Consider the following 22,605-nt stretch of genomic DNA (forward strand, 5'->3'; position numbering starts at 1 on the left):
TAAGAAATGAAGAGCAGGTGTTCTTTCAATTAGAAAGAAACAAGAAGTTTCAGATAATGAGACTATGATGAAACTAGTGGAAGATACAAATGTATAAAACACAACGTTCAGGTTGATATTCTTCCCACAAGCTCATCTGCATGCTTCCTTAATTAAATGAGCATGTTTGCATCTTTTAACATTTAATCTTGAAACAACTCCCTCTTTTCATCTTTAAATAATGACAATGTAGATTGCTGAATATGTAAAACACTGTAAGAAATTAGTTTATAAGTCACTTAGTTAACTGAAGCAGATTGTAGCATCTTGCGGCATTAAACTAGATACATCAGAATTACAATTAAGACAATCCTTGTTCTTCAAGATATTAATACGTGAATACTTTGCATTTGTATAAAGCAGTTTATAAAAGTCGTTCTACATAGACTGCCTGTAAAATACTTTTCCTGAAATTCATTGTCTGGTACCCACAAAAAGTAACTCATTTAAAGTTTCAGGAAAATTCCATTATCTGAATATAACACAAACAACCGAAATCTTGCTGAACTCGTTATTTTTACAGGCACTGTTTTACTTGCTTCAGGGGAAGTCTAGATTTCAGATTTCTGTCTAGAGCACACATACACCCACGTCTATCTATCTAGCGATGCCTATAGGTGTTTACGGTTGCATTTAGCCACTTAATGGTTACTCAGGATGATTAGGGCCAACTGAATGTGAGACTATCATGAAGGCTGCCATGGGTATTTTTTAGCACAACAGGAGCAATAAATGTAAGCTTCTTGGTCCAAATTACAAAGGTTTATCACTAAGACAAGCTGAACCGAACCATCCGCTGCGGCAATCAGACCCCACCAACTTCTGATCAGTTTCAGCGAGCTCTGGAATAATAATAAACCACTAACAATCATCCATTAAAAGAACCATATGTGTTCCTATCGATAATAACCTGATAAAACACATTTCAAAAAATACTCTGGGGGTCTCTATGCAAACTGAGACACTGATGAGGCAGTACAAACTTTAATCCAAAGATAGAAATACCAATTTGCGCTCTCCAGAAAGCCGTTTTTCCTTCATTACGTTTGAATATTGGAAATGCATGCTTGCCAGTGGCCCAAGCTTTCCCTTATCAACAGTGCACCTTTCATGTCCTCTTGTAGTTTAGATAATAATGGAGGTAATGTAGCAGAACAGCATCCAGATCATTTCGCGGATGGTCCCACCTACTCTGATATCCATTACTACCAACATCTGCCCAGAGCCAGTAATTTCATTACCTGGAGATAAGGTTGAAAGCAAAGGCATTTCCAGTTTCAAGAAAAAGGAAGTTTTTATGTACTATTTTATTCCAAAAATTTTCTAAAGGAAGTTGGACATATCAAAAAGCCTGCACAAGTTCTGTATAGGTACACAAAATTCCCAGAAAACTGTCAAAAGGACTACGTGGATATCACTATTGTTGCCAACTCACTCACTATTAAAGAAAATATAGAAAACATCTTGTTACTGTAGATTCCTGGAATTGTATCTTCTAAATGTCAAGTATTTTAAAGAAGTACATGGATAAAATATGGTTATAATAGTTGCAGCCATCATAGAAATAGAGTTACCGACAGATAGAATGCTAGAATTAGGAGAGAATAAAATTCATCTTTCTTTGAACTATTTCCTTTTATACCAGGCTATAAGAAAGTTGTGGAAAGATTTTTGGCCAGAAGGGAAAATCAAAGGTTAAATAATTCTGCCATCATACTGAACACAATATTTGGGAGGACCAATAGAGTCTTTATCTTCCGGCATCATGTCCTGCCACGTGCTTATATTCTTTCACAAAATTGGTAGAATCAAAAAAACAACTATTAAAACAGCTAATATTAACCCCATCGAGTAGGGTTAAGGATCAAACTCACTGAAATCACTCCTTGGACATTGCAGTGATGGCTTCAGTTTGAGTCCCGTAACCAGAAGCCTCTCTCAGCGATGACGAATTACACCAACTCAGGCAGGGCTATAATCAAGCTTCTTGTCCCCTGATGCTCCCAGCCCCACACTGAAAAATGTGGAGAAGAATACCACCAGCAATGCCTTCTCTTTTTTTCCTGATTTTCAGGCATTCATTTTTCCACTTAGCATTTTTGAAATATCGGCATATGCAAATAAACCAGCTTGTCTACTTTTACAAATTAAAAGATGAAACTCTCCTGTATAAAGTCTTCAAGCAAAGCAAAGCAATAGCAATAAGGCTTCTCAAACAAGGGCTCTGCATACTGAAGTGCTCTGCATATCAGAACAAATAAAAGTGTCATTTTAATTTTACTTTGGTAAATATACATGCAATAAATTCTATGCAAAATATAGAGCTTTTATTATGCAATGTGAATATATTAATAAAATTCTGCTTTTCCCTCTATTAGATTTTGCTTTCCCCAGTAGGTTGAGAGAGAACTTATTTATAGTATATAACTTTTCTCAAGTTTCTGATGAAAGCCTTTATATTTTAAAATATCTCAAGGAAACAATACTGCTGAAAGCATGCATACAATTAAGCAGAACAGTTGTTTTATGCAGGCCTGTGTAAGTTTAAACAACCTCTGTGCTCTATTATATATAAATCAAATATCCAGAACCTGAGACTAGTTGAGAAAAAAAAAAAAAGTAGTTAAACTTGGTGAGATGTGAAATTAGGTTTTAATGCATGCAAAACACATTCCAATGCATATTTTTAGGTGTAGGCTGATTGACTTTTCTCAGTGCTTAAAATTAAAAGCTGCCTTTAGGCAGTTAAGAACCTTTGGAGAGCTTTTGATAGTTTTAAACTCAAGCACTTACATTCAGCTCTATGATAGAGCCATGCAAAGACCAACACTTAAGTCTCATCCAGGATGAGCTCACACAGCCAGCTCACCACTTCTCTTCCCACGGTGAAACTGCCACCCTACACAGGTGAATACACTCACTTTTTAACATCCCAATCTTGTTTCACTCATTCTCAACAGCTCTCATGAATATCATATTAACAAATAATAATGAAATAGTGATGGATATGTGGATGGATAGCTCAGTGTCAAGCATTAGTGACTGCACCCACATAACTATCTCATTATAGCCTCAAAATCTACACAGGGTAAGATACAATTATTAATCCCATTTTACTATTTGAGGAAAGTGACATATAGTAAAGTTAAATAACCTGATCAAGTTCACACAGCTCGCAAGAGATGGAAATAAATCCATGTCTACGAGGCTCCAAAGCTGAGCAAAGACAGAGCATGTGCTATAAACAGCTTCTCACAGACTGTTAGATTACGTTAGTCTTCTTCAATAAGCAGGTTGCAACTCATTTCACTCCAAGTTTTCCATGATTAGGAAAATAAAGATCTTTTATACTCAAATTAAACTCTGTTCAATAACTATGTATTGGGTACTTTCGGGCAAGATACTTGGCGAACGGGTGGCTATCATCATAATATATTTACTAGTCATTATTTAAAGTCATTTCTTCACAGAGTTTAATATTTTATGGATTTAAGTCTCTTAAAGGTTATATGTGGGTTACTATCATGATACTATTTTCTTTAACTTTCTCTTGCGTTGCTCCAAAACAGTTTTGTTTTGATACATTTTACATAGACATGTAAGTGTGTGATTTGGGAAAATGCAAATTAACAATCTCGCTCCGTCTATGCTGCAGTCTCGCTCCATCTGTGCTGCAGTCTTGCTCCGTCTATGCTGAGTTAAAACACGCTGCTGAGTCAGCATAATCCATAAAATCTGATGCATCAGGTGCAAAGCTTCAACTATAGGTTCTACTTTCATATATTATCATTTATCTCCTATTACACACAGGTCACAGGTCAAGATAGAATACAAAATTCACTAGAATGGTCATTTGGGAAAGTCGTGTTTTTCTTTTTATGACCGTCAAATGGTGATGGAACTTTACCCCAGGATAATCCCAATGATTTTATTACACAATAGTGCAAGTGCCTCAGAAGCCTGAGTAGATGACATGTTTACCCAAATGCTATTATCCATCTCATCTAAATGAAGAAGGAATGAAAGAGGCGCTTTAACTAAGGAAATCTGTCCTGAGCATACAGGTCATTTCTAATCACATACTCACTGTGCCTCATAATGAATTTGGAGGGGGAATGGCGGCATGATCAGTATTAGAAAACAACTTCCAATCCAAGGTTAACTCAACAAATACTTATTAAGTGTTTACTATGTGCAATGCACTTTTCTAGATGTTTGGGATAAAACAAAATCTTTTTTAAATGCAAAAATAATTTGATGATAGTTGTAAAAAGAAATACAGAAACAAAAGATATTCAGTTTGTTAACCATCTTACAAGTACCATGCATATGGTTTTAACAATGCCTTTGAAATGTACATATCTGTAATATAAATTTGTAAGTGACAAATACGGATCTCAAAATAATTTCAAGGACAAATAAAAAGCATCAATGCCTACAAATAAACTTAGCAATTGAATTAATAGGGGAAAATCACTTTCCTCAATATAGCCTAAACTATAGACTAAAACCAGAAGTTTTTGAGGTAATTCATACATGTGGAATTGGTATTTCAAAAGTCATTTTTGTAGCTCTCTTTGGATAAACAGATGTTTATGTAAATAAAGTCTTACTCCAAACTTCGTGTTATCTAGTCTTGTTCCATTAAGTGTGAGATTCATGGATATAGCAGCAAGTATGTTTTCTTCATATCAGTTATCTACAGCAGCGGCTAACTGGGTCTAAAAAAACACTGTGGAGATACCAAAGCCACAGGCTCTTGGCCAGTGGGACCTGTCTTGCCCCCACCTCTAATAATCTGGGCAATTCTGGTTACAATCAAAGACAATTTGTGCCCTAAACACCCAGTTTCTGGACCATTTAGACTCCACTAGGATATAAACTTTTACAAAGTGGCATAAACTATAGTACATTGAAATAATTTGATTTGCTCCAAGAAGTAGAAGTCAATATGAAAAGTCCCAAAGTTCCTCTGGATTTGAGAAGAGAGGGGTAGTATTAAAACAGATTATTTTAATTGCAAATGAGAGAAATCAAACTAAGCTAATGTGTAATGAGGAGGGAGGAGGCTGAAGAAGGGAAAGAAGCAAAATTTATTTTCAGGGAAATATCACAGGACTCTAGGAAGAATGGGTCCCTCTCCCTTCTCTCTGCTTAGCTTCATTCTTTCCAGCAGCAGGGGTCCAAGGCTGCGCACTGCCCTTGGTAGACTAAAAGTTTACTTTGCAACCTTTTAAAATCCTAGCGACACTAAGAAATAAGTCTACTTTATCATCAGCAAATCCAATAAATTCCAACAGAGGCAACACTGCCCCTCCAGGATGAATATTTGAAATTTGTTAAGACAGTTTTGGTTGTCACAGTGATTCGGGGAGCCCTCAAAACCCAGCAATATGTGGGACAGTTGTGCACCACTGTGCTGGGAACCTAAGTCCATTTGACACATTTTTTTCTTTTACAAAAGTTAATTAATTTTTGCATAATTAATGAATTGTCCAGGAATATAAAATCCATGTTAGTGGAAAGAAATGCTGTATCTTATTTTGTTCAGAATTTACCACGAGCTGCTCATTACTTCAAAAAGTATCATGTCACCACTAGGAACACCTACTCATGGAGTTTGAATGGCATACACAACACATCTCTGTCGATCTTTACTTGTAGCATTTGCATTCACTGTATCCCAGCATTTACATTTTGAAATACTTAGAATATCATCATAAAGTGCTTTCCTCTTAATTTCTTTTATTTCTCCTTTGTATTGAAATTAGGTCATGATATTTTCAAAATTATGTGCAAGTAGATTATATTATCAAAGCATTTACAAGAGAATTCTAAAGGGAGATTTATAAAATTATTTGCAAGTAAGTTATATTATCAAAGCATTTTAGAAGATAATTTCAAAGGAGGTTTTATAAAAACTCCTTGCTATAAAAAGTGGATATTGGATTCAATCAGGTTGAAATCAGGTTATTTCATCCATATATCTCATCCAGGGAGAAAGAATCTAATTGGCCCAGCTTGGGTCCTATGTCTCACCACGCCCTAATTAGCCAGCAAACAAGGTTGCCAGAAGTCCATCCTTAATGGCAGGGCAGGCCATCCCCAGAGATGCAGAACAGACAGCCTATTATAGAATTTTCCTATAATAATGCAGGTCTGGCACAGGGATAACTATAAAAAATATCATAAATTAGGTCATTTTCTCAAACTAGCACTTTACCCCTTCCAGAATTCCATCTTTACCTTCCCCATTCCTTTCTCTACACTACAGTTATGAGATCTTTTTCTGTTCTCTGGTTATGTAGGACCTCATCCCAGACTGCCCTACACAGGCCTTCTCATTCATCCAATTATTCATTCCTTCATTCATTTAATAAAATTTCTAAGTATTTACTGTATGCCAGGCGTCAATCTAGATACAGGGAAGACAGTGATCCAAGAAGACCACTCACTGCCTTCATGAGCTTATACTTTACAGGGAGAAAGAAATAAACAAAAATCTTTTGTAAGCTTATTTTGGAATGTGAAACTGACACTACAAGAAAATGAGATTTGATGATATGATAGGGAATAACTGGGATGAATTTCTTCCTTTTCTCTCATGGAGAATATCCTACCAGAAGAAAAAGCACCCCTTCAGGGACCTGCTGAACCAGGAAATCTGATAAATAAGTTTGTACTGAGAGATTAGTGCTCACAAATGATTTAATGCATTATCTTTCACCAGTAGTTATCTATGACAGAATCAGAGAGGATGTTTTTGCAATTGTTTACTTTAGCATCTTCATTTTACATTTGAGGTGAATAATATTCTTACAAGAGTATTTTTCGTGTGTTTGTTTTTTACATAGACATCCAAAGTTGCTTGGCTAGTCAAGGTCCTAGAAATCACGATGCTCTTTATGGATTCCAAAACTTTGATTTAGCAAGCTTAAACAAAAACCCTGTGCGTATGTATTACTAAATTAGAAAAAGAAATCTTATATTAAATTCTAGCACAGAGAAGCAGTGGTATCCAACAACAATTAAAAACAAATAAGAAAAGAAAATGTAAAATTGATCATTGCCAACATTCAATTTTCAGATAACTAGGATTTCATGAGGGTATTTTTTGAAAACCAATCTCTTAATCCAAAAAAATGAAATAAAGGATGGAAATTTCAGACAATTGGGGAAGCATTTTTTTCCCCAGGAAGTAGGGAGATCAGAGAATCTTAAATCATACCACATAGCTTTCAGAGAATGTGAAATCATACCAAATAGGTTACTTTCTATTTCTCCAATACTTAGAACATACCTGATAATGCCCAAGAATATCCTCATCTGTGGCTAATCTGAAATTGAGCTGAATTAGGATTACTGCCACTAGTCCCTGGAACCAGATGGCAAAGTTATGGAAACTGGAAAGAAATTTTTTCCTACGCTAAGAATTGCAGAGAAGAGAAATCTCAAAATCAACTGCATGGTGGAGAGTTTGCAGTAAGATCTCAGCTACAAAAATATAGTTTCTATAAAGTTTTGGTGTGCATCACATTAAAAGTTGGCCCCAAAAATCCAAAGGGAAAATTTCCCCATCTGACCCAAAGATGACTTCTTATGCCATCACCACAGGGTAGTGAGAAACTTATAAAAAGCCTAAAAAACAAACAAACAAAAAGAGCTCATAGATGCAGAGAACAGATTGGGAGTTGGCAGAGGCAGGGAGTGGGATGTTGGGCAAAACGGGTGAAAGGAGTCAAAAAGCACAAACTTCTAGTTATAAAATAAGTCACAGAGATGTAGTGTACAGCATAGTGACTATACTTAATAATACTGTATTGCATATTTGAAAGTTGGTAAGAGAGTAAATCTTAAAAGTTCTCCTCACAAGAAAAAAAATTCTGTAACTATGTATGGTGATGAATGTTGACTTACTGTAGTGATTATTTCACAATATATACAAATATTGAATCATTATGTTATACACCTGAAACTAATATAATGTTGTATGTATAATGTTATACCTCAGTTTTTAAAAAGCCTTAGAAATACGTAGTTAATCATTAGTCACAGGTACTGGGTACCAGTTACTTCATCACTTGACTTATGTTTTACTCAACGTTGAACCAGGTAACAAAATAAGTAGACTAAAAAAGAGAACACTACTTCCTGCAATATAAAATTCTGGTTAACCACCATATATTGCCATGTGTATATCAACAAGGATGAAATAAATAATTAACATGTGTCAGAAATGTGGGTAGGTAACACTAGATATGTAAAATGTAAAATACAATCTACAATCCCTATAAACATATAAGTGTTTATACTTGTATGTTTATATTTTGTACAATGCAGATAGTATAGAGTTGGTGCAGACTGTGTACATATATAAAAATAAGATCCAGGGCCGGCCCAGTGGCCGAGTGGTTAAGTTCACGTGCTCCACTGCGGCAGCCCAGGGTTCGGATCCTGGGCGCGGATGTGGCACCGCTCGTCAGGCCACGTTGAGGCGGCGTCCTATATGCCACAATTAGAAGGACCTGCAAATAAGATATACAACTATGTACCAGGGGGGATTTGGGGAGATAAAGCAGAAAAAAAAAATAAAAAAGATTGGCACAGTTGTTAGCTCAGGTGCCGATCTTTAAAAAAAAAAAAAAAATAGGATCTAAAAAGGTAATGAGTTGCATTTTCCAGGAGAAAACTTCTTAAAAGAGGTAATATATACTCTAGAGTTTATATTATATTATCTAGTTGTATTATATTATCTATAGTATAATATCTATATTATATTATCTAGAGTTTATTCTTCAATAAACTCTATTAATAACCCAGTCCACTTTTCTCCTTTCACAAAGATTTAGGAAACTTATAAAACACCAAGTTGGATAAATAAAAAGAAAATCACAGATAGACGTATCATAGTAAAATTGAAGAACATTAAAAACGAGAAGAAGGTCTTCGAAGTAGCTAAAGGGAAAAGAAACATCACCTCTATACAATGCCATTTGGACTAAGATTTGATTTCTCACTAACAACACTGGAAGAAAGAAGATAGCGAAATAGTATCTTCAATATGCTGAAAGGAAATACCTGTTTATCTAGAGTTGTAAACCAGAAAAAATATTTCAAACATGAGGGTGAAACAAAGACATTTCAGGCTACCAAAGAAATTGAATTTGCCATCACCAGGTGGATTTCAGACAACAGGAAAGTGATTTCTTGGAGGAACAGAAATCATGAAGTAAGATGGCAGAAATAAATCCAAGGTATTAGAAATTACGGTAAGTATAAAGACACTAAATGCAATGTAAATTAAAAGCAAATCATTATCCAAGTGGATTTCTAAAGTTTAGATGTGTGCTGTTTGCAAGACAGAAATATAAAACTAGTGTTTAAAGAGGTTGAAAACAAAAGGATGAAAGAAATAAAAATCAGAAACGCCAAAATAAAGTTGGGTAATAGTATAGTGATTTTAGTCAAATCTGCTGTAGCTATATTAAAACTAGAAAAAACAAAATTTAAGACAGAACTCACTACCAGAGATAAAGAGGTCATTATATAACAATAAAGGTTTCAATTCACCAGGAAAACATAGCAATTTAAACTTGTATGCATCTGATAACATAGTCTCAAATATATAAGGCAGAAGTGGAACACCATCATAACATGAAATTTTAACATTTCTCCTAAATAATTTATAGCTTAATCAAACAAAATAGAAAGATTATGGGGGATAAAAACAGCATAAATAATAAACTTAATCTAATAGGACTTGGTTTCTAATGAGTGAAAAAACACATTCTTTTCAAGAAAACAGAACTTTTACAAATATTGACTTTATACTGGCACTTAAGCAATTTGTACCAAGCCTCAAAAGACAGGGATCAGACAGACCATTTTTTCTACCACATACAGTTCAGTCCAGGATGTATAGTAGAGTTAAATGTACAAAGTGTGTAGGAACACAAAGGAAGAAACAATCATCTCTTCTTAAGACTAAGTATTAGTCAACAAGCAGGAGTACTGTCAGCAAAGAAGCAGAGATGTATTCCAGGGACAAGCATATGAAATCTTACAAATGAGGGAAAGGAACTGACATGATCAAGGAAAAGAGAGTTGTTCAGTGAAGTTATGGTAGAACGTGTGAGTGTGTGTGTGTGTGTGTGTATGTGTTGGAAGGTAGGTAAGAAAGTGGCTAGATAGCCTGGAAATAAGCAAGCTCTATATCATGCGGTATCACCTTGAGGAGTATGGATTATAAAATAAGCAACAGGGAATCAACGAAGACTTTTAAGCAGATAAGGGATCAGATATTATCACTTTATTCTAAAAGAGAAATCTGGAAGTGCGGAATGTGGATTGCTTGTCAAATAGGCTGGACAGAGATAGGCCAATTAGAAAGTGTCAGGAAGCTTACTGGGTCCTTAATAAGCAAGAATCTCCCTTTCAAGAACCATGAACAGATCTTGCTTCCCAGAATCTGCCATTTTTGCAAATCATATTTTCTTAGGAGATCCCTCATCAGCCACTGTTATCAACGGCCATTCTCAGTTAGATTTTGGTCCCCCATTCCTACTTCAATCTATGCATATCTACTTAACTTAGTCTTATTAGCCCATACTATAAGTCCCGTAGAACAGCTAAAACACAGCTATGATGATTAAGTAACTTTTACTAAAAGACTAAGAATAACCAGGATAAAATAATGACAAAGCCATCTAACTAACAGCTGAGATTCACAGGTCGCTAACAAACCGAGTTCATTAGCTATAATGTGCATTTCAGAATTCAAACACCTAGCCTATTTTTATTGAGATTCCTTCAGGCTCGCCTCTCTCCCTAGTCAGGTGGCTTACTCTGTCAGCATACAGTCTCTGGGCCACCTCTTGGAGACAGAGCCATCAAATTCCCAAAGGCAGATAATATTTTTGACTACAAGAAATCTGATCAAACTGTCAAAAATACAGAAAATCATCTAACGAAATTGTTGAACATAATTCATGGTAATGGGGCAGTGTAATGCAAAGATTTCATCAAGGCAAAACCCAAAAGTTTACTGTTATACTCCAAATAATCTGTGGTTTCCTTTGCCCCAATCTCAACATTTTATTCATAGTTAATCAGTGGTTACTATCAGGTCTAGCTTCCAGGAACCATCTTTTCTTCACTTTTGAGGGTATTTTTAGGCATTTCTAGAAACCCCTAAATCCGTCTTCATCCAGCATCAGGCCCAGCCTTGGTACACCAGTTTCCAGTCTTTCTGGAAGTCTGAGACAACTTACGAAGAATCAGAAAGAAAATATAAATCCCTTCACAGTGACTCCAACTCCACCCTTGACCCTAGGGCCTCAACTGCAACATCACATTAGAATTCACTGCAATATGGCCAGCACCACTGCAAGAAATATACATACACTTCTTGGAATAAGAACATTTGACAAAAATTCAGATTAGAGAAGATGAGAACTTGATCTAGGGTTTTAACAAAAAGTGGGGAGGGGAGAACTCAGACTATGTGGTTTGATGGACTTGATGACCAATTAGATGAGTGGGATGAGTCAATGGGCTAAGAAGAAAAGGGTCCCCGGAGCTCCAGCTGGGTGCCTGAGTGAATGACAACACACTAAACAAACAGTGAATAAACTCTTTTAGATTGAGATGACCATGAAACATCCAGATAAGGATTTCTAGTAGGATATCAACAATTGGGAAAGAGAGGACGTAGCTGAAGTGAGAGGTGCAAGGTGGATGTGCGTTACCATGCATCATCTCCTTGTAAGTAAAAATAGACGTGGTGGGTAGATGAGACTACCTAGGAAGTATGTGTAAAGAGGCAATCAAAATATACCACGGACAAAATCCCAGCAACAGAAATTTTGGAGAAGGCATGCACAAAGCAGCTGAGAATGGAAAGTAAAAGATTCTCAGAGTGAAAGATCAAATTGATAAGAGTTCATAAATTGCATTTAGACTGAAAATATAAAAAAGTGAAATTCTTGCTAAGAATTCAATAACATGTATACAAAAGAGTTAATAAGGTTTACATTTACTAATACCATAGTGAATCATTGGTGTTGTAACGTAAAACTTTACATACTGGATTATTGAAATCCAAGAGACAGATAGAATAATGGTTAAGTCAAATGTCCCTTTGGAATGGGAGCATAATATTTATTCTGTTTATTTTTGTGTTTACTTGGAGTCGTTCTTTCTTTTTTAATTAAGCTTTAAACTCCTGTTAATTTTCTCAAATTTTAATTGATGTGTCTTCTTGTTATCTGTCTTCATTTGTACTCCAAGACTACTCATCATAAAACAGGAAGTGGAAAAAATGAGATTTCAATCTCTGGGATTTTGATTGCAATATGCATGCTGGAAAACACTAAAATATAGTTCTACGACTTTGAATGAATGCAGAATTTAAAATAAAATGGGTAGGGATCTCACTAAACATCAGAAAATGCAACAGAGAAGACACTCTGAGCATGTTCACAGATAATATTTACTACTATGCAAGACTAACATTAAGTTAAAGTATAGTATTAACTGTTTACTCATTTGAGTTAGGCTCTTACCATATATAGTAAGTTTTTAGTATACTTGAATCATATCTTTGCAAAATTTTCTGAAATTCACTTTATGTGTAAAACTGAAATAGATGTTGAAAAAAAGTTACTAGTTGCAAACGTTAAACACTTTAAAGTTAGCTGTATTTTTATTAGGTATTTAGAGCTATTCTTGTTTTAGGAAATAAGTGAAACAAATATACATGTAACAATATATTAGTATTTATAAAATGAAGTAAGTGTTATATAGTAATTGGACACTAAAGCAAATGAAAGACGCTCAATTGCACTTGCTACATGCCAAAATATGTTTAACCTAATGAGGCTGTATATTTCACATCCGCAATTACTAAATGCCTTAATTTCTCCCAGGAATGTTTTAATAATGAGGACCTTTATCATTAAGACACTACTTGTGCATGGAATGCTTACTATTTGAACCACGACTCAAGCATGAACTTTAAAAAACTTTATAAGATAAAATAACATATCTAAAAGTCTAACTGTCTCTGCTACCTAGAGCAATCAACTGATCAAAACACCGATTTTACAAAGTAGATCTAAAAAAATTAAACAAAACGCTTATTAACATGAGCTGATTTATTTTAACTTTTCTTACAATACTGTGTCCACATCAGACAAAAGTGATAGGCATTAGAAATGCAAAGATTTAGAAATGCAGGTGATCATTCTGCACAAAGCCCAAATTTGAGAACAATAAAGAAGAAGAAGAATTTAAGACAGAATGTCTTAGAACAAGTAGAAGTTCTGATCACGTAAGTGCTAAATCGCAATCTTTTACTCTAAGAGTTTAGTGGATTTCATTTTGTGGCAAGCAGGTTCACAAGTTATGCAGCCACCATATGCAATGAAAGTCACGCACAGCATAAGTGGATACACAAAGCATGATCACTCAAACTTTCTAAACTTTGTAGCCCGAGGCAAATTAAAGTAAATGCAAACAGAGGTATAAGCTATTCAGAAGAGATGTCAAATATCGTGGCATGTCCACTGAAACATTATAAAAATAACTGAGTCTCTGCAAAAGGTCTTAATAACTTTTAAGTATATATCTATTTATAACCACTCATTCTTTGTGAAAGTATTTAAGAATAGCGAAGGAAAACAAAGTATGTTGAGACCAGAAATTAGGCTGACACAAGTATACTTGTCAGAGATGGACCACAAATCTGCCTCTAAGCTTTTTAGCAACTAAGGCAAAGGTGGAAATACAATCAGTTTTATGATGAAAAAGATTCATGAGATCAAATATCAATCAGTTGCTTGGAAGTATAACTAATTCTGGAACTCAGACTACATTGAATTTCTCCCTCATGAGTCTCACGTGGAGAGGGAGGTGGAAACCTAGAATATAATTCACTAAGTATTTGGGTAAGCACTTTCTTTCCTCGAATTAGTTAGCTTCTCCTTCTGATTTGGATTTTAAAAACCCTCAAATACTCTGAGTAGATGCAGACTTGTCAAATCGCAATGATAACAGGATTTTCCCATTCATAACATTGATTTATTATATCACGTTTCACAAAAACGCTCTTGCAGCTGAATTGGTTGTTTCTACCTAAGAAAGGATCAAAGGCTCTTTTATCTTAGGTAGATAATATGTATTTTTCTGGCCATTCTAAAGAAAGATGGGAGTTTAAAACCCAATGTGAAATGAAGTTAGATAATGATAATGGGTGGGTTAGTAATTGAAGCATTACATGCCTCCAGCAAAGAAGAATACAGTAGGCTCTGGGTTCTCTTGAATTTAAGGTTTGCATTTTTAACTATTTAGGAGTAACCAGAATGTTTGCAGCTTACAGCCATTAATAATTCAGCTGAAACAGTGACGACATAGGTGTGAGTATGCAAGGCACTAGCACGGTGAGTCAGCCTGTTCCACTACCCAGAAGCCAAAGCTCCAGTCAGCTTGGTTGTGTCCTCTTCTCCGTGTCACTTAAGCAGTCACTCTGGTGAGTGATAGAAGTGTTATTTCTTTGAGGAAAATGATCCATAAGATTGCCAAAATCTTTTTCTGATGGTGAAAGGGAAGAGATCTCAGAAAATGATGGTTCTTAGGCAGAAAATATGTGTTATCAGACAAATCATACCATCCACTTACATCCTTCAATGTTGACACTTGCAAAGGTTTTGAAAAGCATTCCTCAAAAAAGGTACTGTTCATATTGACCCCCTCGTAAATACAAAAGAGATGTCTTTCCAAAGTAATATCAAGTTATCTATATATCTTCCTTTATGATTCCTGGTATAAATAAAGTTTGGAAAAACTAATATGAAAAGAATCACATCAAGATTCAAAACCAAATTTATATTACAATCACATTTAATTCTATTGTCTCCAAGATTGTCATTGACAACTTTAGTTATATTATGGATTAAATCATCTGGTATTTATTTCCAGACTTTTGGGATAACATAAATTAGAAGGACTTAATAATTTTAGTGTCAGTATAATCACTCAGATCGATTTTTTAAATTTCAAGATTAATAGTAAATGTACATGAAGTGAAAGCTATGCTGGAGGTTAAATCCAATTGATGGTCCTAACAAAATGAAAGTTATTTGCAGTGATCCAAGAGGGAGAGTCAAAGATTGGTACAAGGTTATGAAAATGTTATCCTGTGGCCTAAATTTGTGATTTATTCACCACTTCCTCATAGTTTTTATTTACAAATAGCAACCAACAGTAATTTGGCCCAAAGTAACCGATTAGGAATAAGCATATTGGTTAAAATAAATATGGACTGTGAACAATTATTCTGTAACAAGAATAAACATTATGACTACAGCTAAAATACTACTACTTGTCTTTGAAGCAAGAATATTAGAGAAATTCAGTGAGAAACTTCTACCATCAGAAATGCTACGAACTTTATGGAATTTTGCCCTACATAAAAGAGCATAGGATTTAGAAATAGAGGGCATAGATATGAGTTCTTATTCCATTATTTGTTAACCTTGTAATCCTAGGCATTTCACTTAATTTTTCCAAGTCTCCATTTTGGTATCCACAAATGAGAATCTAATATTCAGCAGACAAACCTATTATGATGTTCAAACAAGGAAATATTTAGGGAATAAAAAGAGCTATATTAACCTTATCAATTTGAAAATGATTTTCCTCCATGAGGGCACAGAAATGTCATTCTCAAAAAAGTGCTCAGAACCCTAGACTTTGAGACCAAGAAGACAGAGATCAACTGGTCCTGAGGTTTTCACCCTGTGTTCCTCAGTCTTACAGTTCTAGGCAGTGTCCCAGGGTCAACTGCAGAGACCAAGGAGAAACAGACCAGACAGAGTCCTCAATCTCTCCTGAAGAAGGGTTGCCCCCTTTTTATTGGTATTAGATGGTACAAAGATGTTGTTTGAACAAATTCTTCAGCTGAGGCTAAAAATGATTACAGAACAACAAATGCACTAATCAGATCCAATTCTCACCCTGCAGCAACACCATCACCTAAGAACCTGAGGCAAAGAAGGATTGTGACACACCCAAGGTGCCACTTCTGATTGACAGCAAAGCAAGGGTTTGAACAAGGTCTTCTAAATACTACTTCAACCAGAGCAGTCTGGTTGGGCATGATTTGGGCATGATCAAATCAATGCCCTTTGCACCACACAAATCAATCCCCTTAAAGGTTACATGCTGTGAGATTTGGAGGGACAGCTTTAGTGCTTTAGGGTGCCTCTGACTTCGAACTGCTTCTGATCTTCATTTTGGTGTAGGGTGATTGTTTCAATTAACATCTAAGGCTGAAGCTTCAGCTCTTGTTTCCCAGATGGACATTGCCATGGCAATTAAATCCTTTCTGGCTAGATAATGAAATCCTTTATTTTTAAAGGTTTCTGAAGTCAACTTGGCTGGCGTATTACCCTCCAGATAACCTATCTAATACCAACAAAGCAGTATAAATGTTCTAAAGTCTGGTCAGGGCTTACAATATTTTTCAGAGTCAATCTATAAAAATATTGTTTAGGAGCGTCAAGAAAACTCTCAGGACACTGGGCACAAGTTTTAATTTTTAGGATGTGAATTCTGCAATTCTCTTGGAGGGATGGTCATCCTTTAATTTGCTCATTCCATGGTTGGTCTAGAAGTCTAGTCAGTTTTATGGAGGATATAAGATCACCGCAGGCTTCTAAACATTTGCCAACAAAAAGAAGAGACTTAGAGTAAAATAAAAACTCACATGTTAGTGTATTGAAATCTACATTTATATCAAATGAGATAGCTCACTTTTCGTAGCACAGAGATTTAGAAGCTAAGAATTTTATCACAAATCAAGCAAAATTCTACCAATTTAAACTTACAGACTTTTATTTTGACACAAACATTTATTCTTTTACACAGTTACCTATTTAAATGAATATACTCAAAAATTTCAGAGATTTGAACAAAAGTACATGGTCATTTTCGTTTCTGACTTAAAGTTATAGTGTCTGCCAAATCGTATTTTAGCTGAAATTCCAATGCAGTTTGAGAAACACCTCACTAAATATTACATAAAAGGAATGCCCCAAAAGACACAAGCTGATTTATTGTCTTATAGCATTAAGCCATCTTGTGTAGCTATGATTTTGAGTCCATAAATCTTAAAACACTTTTCTTTACTGGGCCTTCAAAAGTTGATGTATTTTCAATTGGTAAAGTCTGGAGATCAGCAAAGCTGTAATGGCAAGTATGGAGATGGGGATACATGCTTAGTGATGACAGCAGGCCACTGAAAATGTCTAAAATAGTCATTTGCACAATTTCACTCAAATGTATTTTTCTTAATTCTCTTTCCATTCATATCAAAAATGTCCCCTAGTCCTTCCTAACTGTATAAAACAAGAATGTTTCATCACTGTTGCCTGAAGTTTATTTCACCTTCAATGAAACAAGTCCATATTCTGGATATAAAGAATCAAGGTTAACTGTTTCTAAATCTTGATGACCGCTTTCTGTTACCAAAAGAGAATTGGAGCTAGACCTGGGTGGACAGAAGTTATAATTCCTTTGGATGTGAAAGAGGTCAAATAATTAAGTATTCACAAACATGTTTCCTTATTCTAAGCCAAGAAATGAATATATAAGGCAGGTTGCTAAAAATATGGCATTTGTTAGAGAGCACTATTTTTCACTATGGTATGACTAACAAAAAAATACCACCTACTTAGACTCATGCCAAAGCCTCCTACACCGCAGCAGCCTGGCTTTTCTGGGCTGAGTGTCTTATTGATGAAACAAAAAACATTTTTAGAATTCTTCTAACTGCCAACTCTCTTATTTGATTAAAATTGTACACAAATGTACTATGAAACTTGCATTTTTGAATCAACCACTTGTTTAAACACCTATGCATACTTTTCCTAGATTATCATTTCTCAACCATGCAATACTTTCTTGATGACCTAATTGTATTATTCAATTGCCCTATCTAGGGCAAGTTTCAAGTTCTTGCTAGATGAAATTTTATTTAAATTAAAGAGATAAAATTAAGCAACAGTGACTGGACTATATTTAATTAACTCAAACAAGCACAACTACACTATTGAAAAGTTGTTTCATGCATCTCAGAATTAACCATGTAGTTTATCATTTTTGCCCCTTACAAAATGATAATGAAGACAAGATTCCAGAATCACACTGTTTATGTTCTGCAAGTAATGGAAAAATTCCATTTTAGCTTCTAGCCAGTCATCCCATTAAAGGAACAGTCTTGACAAATAAATAAACAAAAGCTGGGATCGAATAAGACTGCAATAAATTGTACTATACTCTTGATGTGTTTTATGCTTTTGATCTCAAAGCAAATTACAATTACCCACAAATACCTGCTTAGCATCTGAAAGCATAATTTCTTGATTGTCAAATTTATATAAGTGAATTGAAACTCATATTTCAAATGCTGAGGACAAAGAATCACCAAAATCATATGTATTAGTTAAATATAACCATTTATCCAGCCTCGTATCTCTTATAAATCCTACAAAAAGCAAATTTACAAGTGTCACCTATAAAAGTTAGTGGCATTTCCCATTCAAGTGCATAAGATAATGTTGTTTAAAAGATAGCAACGGCAGAGCTAATACAAAAGCTAAAGTTATTATTTTAAATATCAACTTCTAAAAGTGCTCTATAACTCAGACATACGCCAGCATAGAGGGTGTTTTCTGTAGTATCAATATTCATTAACACCCACATTTCCAAAGTGGTAACCCTTTGGAATTTTGGCTTGTTGGATGTTTTTTTTTTTCTTTAAAAGAAACACCAGGGCAAAATCCAGAGTAAAGTTTGTACATTTATTGGAGAAAGAAACAGATAGAGATGAAAAGGAAAAGAACAGACTAAAGTTCTTTGAATGAGAACTCTCTTTTCAACACTGATCTGTTTCATCAGCAGCTTGTGACAGAAGAGAAGATGAAACACGTTTGCCTTCATTAGCAAGTTTTATACACATGACTATATTTTAGTTTCCCACCAGTAAATCTTTTAATATGTATACTATGTTTAGTTTTGTGATAATAATAGCAATGGCTTAATGCTTAATTATTGAAGCTTACCTTTGGTTTAAAAACTTGCAAAAGACAACACTATTTACTGAATAATATATACAAAAATCAATGACCACACATCCAGCATAGCAAAAAATATACTTTGTTAAAATCTCACACAGAAAAAGTAGTTTATCACAAAGAAAGATAAAGAATTAGCAGAATCTTTCTTTCCTAAAACCTGAGGGAAGCAGCTTCATCTAAAAATGACAGTAATGATCTAAAATTAAGCTAAATGTTACTCTTAGAATATTATGCACTTTTATTTATTTATCATATTCCAGTGAGCAGTTGTTTTCCTTTTCATGCATATAAAGCACCATAGAAAGTAAAGTTTTATATGGCTGTGCCTTAATGTAAGCATCTCTGATTCATAGGAAGAAAAGTCAAGCAAATAATGTCAAAAATAAGCGTCCTCAGCTTTTTTCTCCCCTCTTTCCACTGGCCACCATGGGGATCTCTTCAGCAAGAAGCCACCAGAAAATAACTTTAACTGGAATTGTCTAGAAAACCCAAGCCAATGGGTTCTGCAGATAAGAGGAAATCCAGACAAGTTATTCCACATTTAGTATACCCATCTCCACAAAGTATATATATTCCAGAGTGTAAGCGTTTCAAAGCCTCTGTGTTACAGAAATAAAGTCAAACCTGACAATACAAATTTATTTCCCAAACTGGAGGATCTCAAACATTTTCTTTTAAGTCTTGACTACATTTCCTCTCTTGCCAGGTTTGAATTTCAAGAGTAGCTTGCCCCTGACACAATTTTTTAACAATCTCAACAGAACTTTGCCTCTAACATTCCTGCATTTCTTCCTCCTCAGTCATTGCCAATACACTCCTCATGCTCAAGCCCTGCCAGTTTCCACCCTTGCTCTGGCTGTGAGAATCTCTGAGGTAACGTGTAATAGTTTTGAGGTTAAGCTGAGATCTTCTACTAAACTAGACAGATGTTTCCACAGTAGGCTTGCTCTTTTGCCGATTTTAACCACAATTTGGTGGTGCCAGAGTTCAGAAGGGGTTAAGCTAGCAGGAAACTAATGGAATATCAGGGGAAATGGTGACCCCAAAACATTTTTCCCTTCCACTCCTCATAAGAAAAAGTTTTCCTTATGTGTCATATCGTATATTTAACAACAAAAAAAATAATCTGGATACTGCGCCCCTGCATGAAATATACATCACAAACGTTGTTCACGTGCTCTCATTTGCATCTCAGATAAAACCTACCAAGAGACTGGGATGCTTGGGAAAAGGCAGCAAGAGATACTTTCAAACACAAAGGGAATGTGTCCTATCTTAGTACAGTACAGAGATCATAGGAGACCTCCATTCCAGGCCAAGGTCTATTGACTGTGACCTTGGCCATAACACAGAAACTTGTTGTTCACCAACTTTAACTGGAGCAGTAAATACGCCTCCCCCCTACTTTACTTTTTCCAACAAATCCAGTGTCCTAAATGAAGTGGTGTCTTCTGCTCATCCTCCCTCACCCCACCTTTATGTACAGTGGTTGGCGGGGCTGATTCCACAACGGGTCACTGTTCTCTATCCTTCTCTCTTTCTCCTTCTATGCAATTTAGAGTGCCAGGAGATCTGGGGTCCACATTCCAGAACTGGGCTCCTGAGCTGGGCATGCTCGGTGGCCAGAGCAGAGAGCAGGCTGCAGACAGAGGCTCTTGCCCTCTACAGGGGATTTCTCGGATCCTCTCAGCTTACTGGGCAAATCCACTTCTCTGACATTCTGAGAAAACCTCTACTCGTCGTTTCCCCCATGGGTAGGGGGGACTAAAAGTCCTCACCTGAACCAAGAGTCCGTCTGAATTGAATTTCTAGTAAAAAAAATAATAATAATAACCCTCTGAAGCAATATAGTAGAGTGTAGAAAACGCCTGGGGTAAAGAAGAGTGGAGAATAAACAAAAAGAATGCGCCCAAGTATCGCCCCCTTTCCTGCTTTTTCATTACAGTGAGCGGGACATTTAAATTATTCTGTGGTTTGTTGGTGTTTTAAGTTTTTTGTTTTATTTTTTTAAACGAGCACTGCAGGCAGCTGTGCCCACAGGCAGAGGGGCAAACTGTCAGCCTGGATGCTTTTGCCAGCCAGCCCCTCGCTGCCTCGCGGGGACCGGGGAGGGAGAGGGCGCGGCGAGGGTTCCCGGCGGAGCGGCGGGGGATACGCGCGGATCCGGGACGGCGGCTGCTCCGACGGCGGGGGAAGGACGCCCGGAGCCTCCCCAAGTGCCGCCCCCCACCCCTCCCCGCAGCCCCGACCGACTCGCGCCTCCCTGCGCCCCTCCCCTCTTCCCCAGACCCGCTCCCGCGCAGGGATGCTCGGGGCAGGCACGTTCACAGCGCTGGTGTCGCCAGGCCCGCGGGGAAACCTCATCTGTCCCTTCCCCCGGCTGAACACGAGTTCGCGCCCCGGGCGGTGCAACCGAGGGGGTGAAACCGTGTCCGCGGTGGTGGGAGAAAAGGGTCTCCTTAGGTGCTGGCATAAAAATGAGCCGTCACCGCCGACGCCGAGCGGAAATCGGCTGTCCCCGCGTCGGGCGGGGGGAGAAGCGGCTCGGAGCGGGGAGAGGAGGCAAAGTGGCCGCGCAGCTCGGGCAACTTTGCCGGGCGACCAGGCGACAGCGGGCAGAGACTGCTGTGGCCGCCGCTTCCCCGGGCGAGGTGAACGGGCTCTCGGCGCCGGCTCTGGTCCCCCAAGTGCTGCTGTAACTGACTAGGAGGAGGACAGGGTGACCGTTGTCAGGAGGAGCAGCCAGGGAGGCAGCCTGGCCCCGTAGGGCGAGCCGAGCTCCATGTCCTCGGCCCTAGGAGGGGCGCCTGCTCCCAGGCACGCTTCACCCCGATGCCCAGCCGCCGTCCCGCGGGGCCACCAACTATTCTAGCAGCGCAAGGAAGAGGCAGCGAAAACGAGAGAGAGGAGAGCAAGAGAGCAGGCGAGCGCGAGAAAAGGAGGCACGATGCCCGCCCGGAGGATCACGTACCTTGAGCTCCTCAATGTCCAGGTTTGTTGATCTGTCCATGGAGCGAAACTAAAGGAAGCGGAGAGGAACCGGACAAGTTGGACCAAAAAACAATCTAGTCTTTTAGTTTCCAGCCTAAACTCAGCTTTCTCCTCCTCCAAGCCCTGGCAGCTTCGCTCAGTCTCATTCTCCGTGATCACGCCGCCTCCACCGGTTAAAAATAATCAAAATAAATAAATAATAATTAGAATTCACTTTGTTTTCACTTCCTCAAAGATTTCGTGACAGGTGATCTTTACCGCGGTCCAACGCAGCTCAGTCGAATCAAGCCCGGGGGGAAAATCCACTCTAAGATTATTTCTTCTTCAGCAATAAGCTTTAGAAACCAGCGAATTGCTGCATCCCAAGAAAAAAAACTGCTTCCCTGGACAGCATCATGCGGCAAATTTCAAGCAAATGTGTTCAAACTGAAGAGAAGAG

General features: G+C 37.1%; 1 protein-coding gene across 1 annotated transcript in view; it reads right to left on the bottom strand.

The window, feature by feature from the left end:
* SGCZ (sarcoglycan zeta) overlaps positions 1 to 22,283 on the bottom strand; it is a 1,066,277-nt gene extending 1,043,994 nt beyond the window's left edge. The window contains exon 1 of the mRNA XM_005606355.4: positions 22,147 to 22,283. Within this exon, the coding sequence (XP_005606412.2) occupies positions 22,147 to 22,185 (39 nt within the window). The 5' untranslated portion in view covers positions 22,186 to 22,283. The remainder of the gene's footprint in view (positions 1 to 22,146) is intronic.
* Between the last annotated feature and the right edge of the window lie 322 nt (positions 22,284 to 22,605).

This window comes from Equus caballus, chromosome 27 (assembly GCF_041296265.1).
Source record: "Equus caballus isolate H_3958 breed thoroughbred chromosome 27, TB-T2T, whole genome shotgun sequence".
Classification (NCBI taxonomy): Eukaryota; Metazoa; Chordata; class Mammalia; order Perissodactyla; family Equidae; genus Equus; species Equus caballus.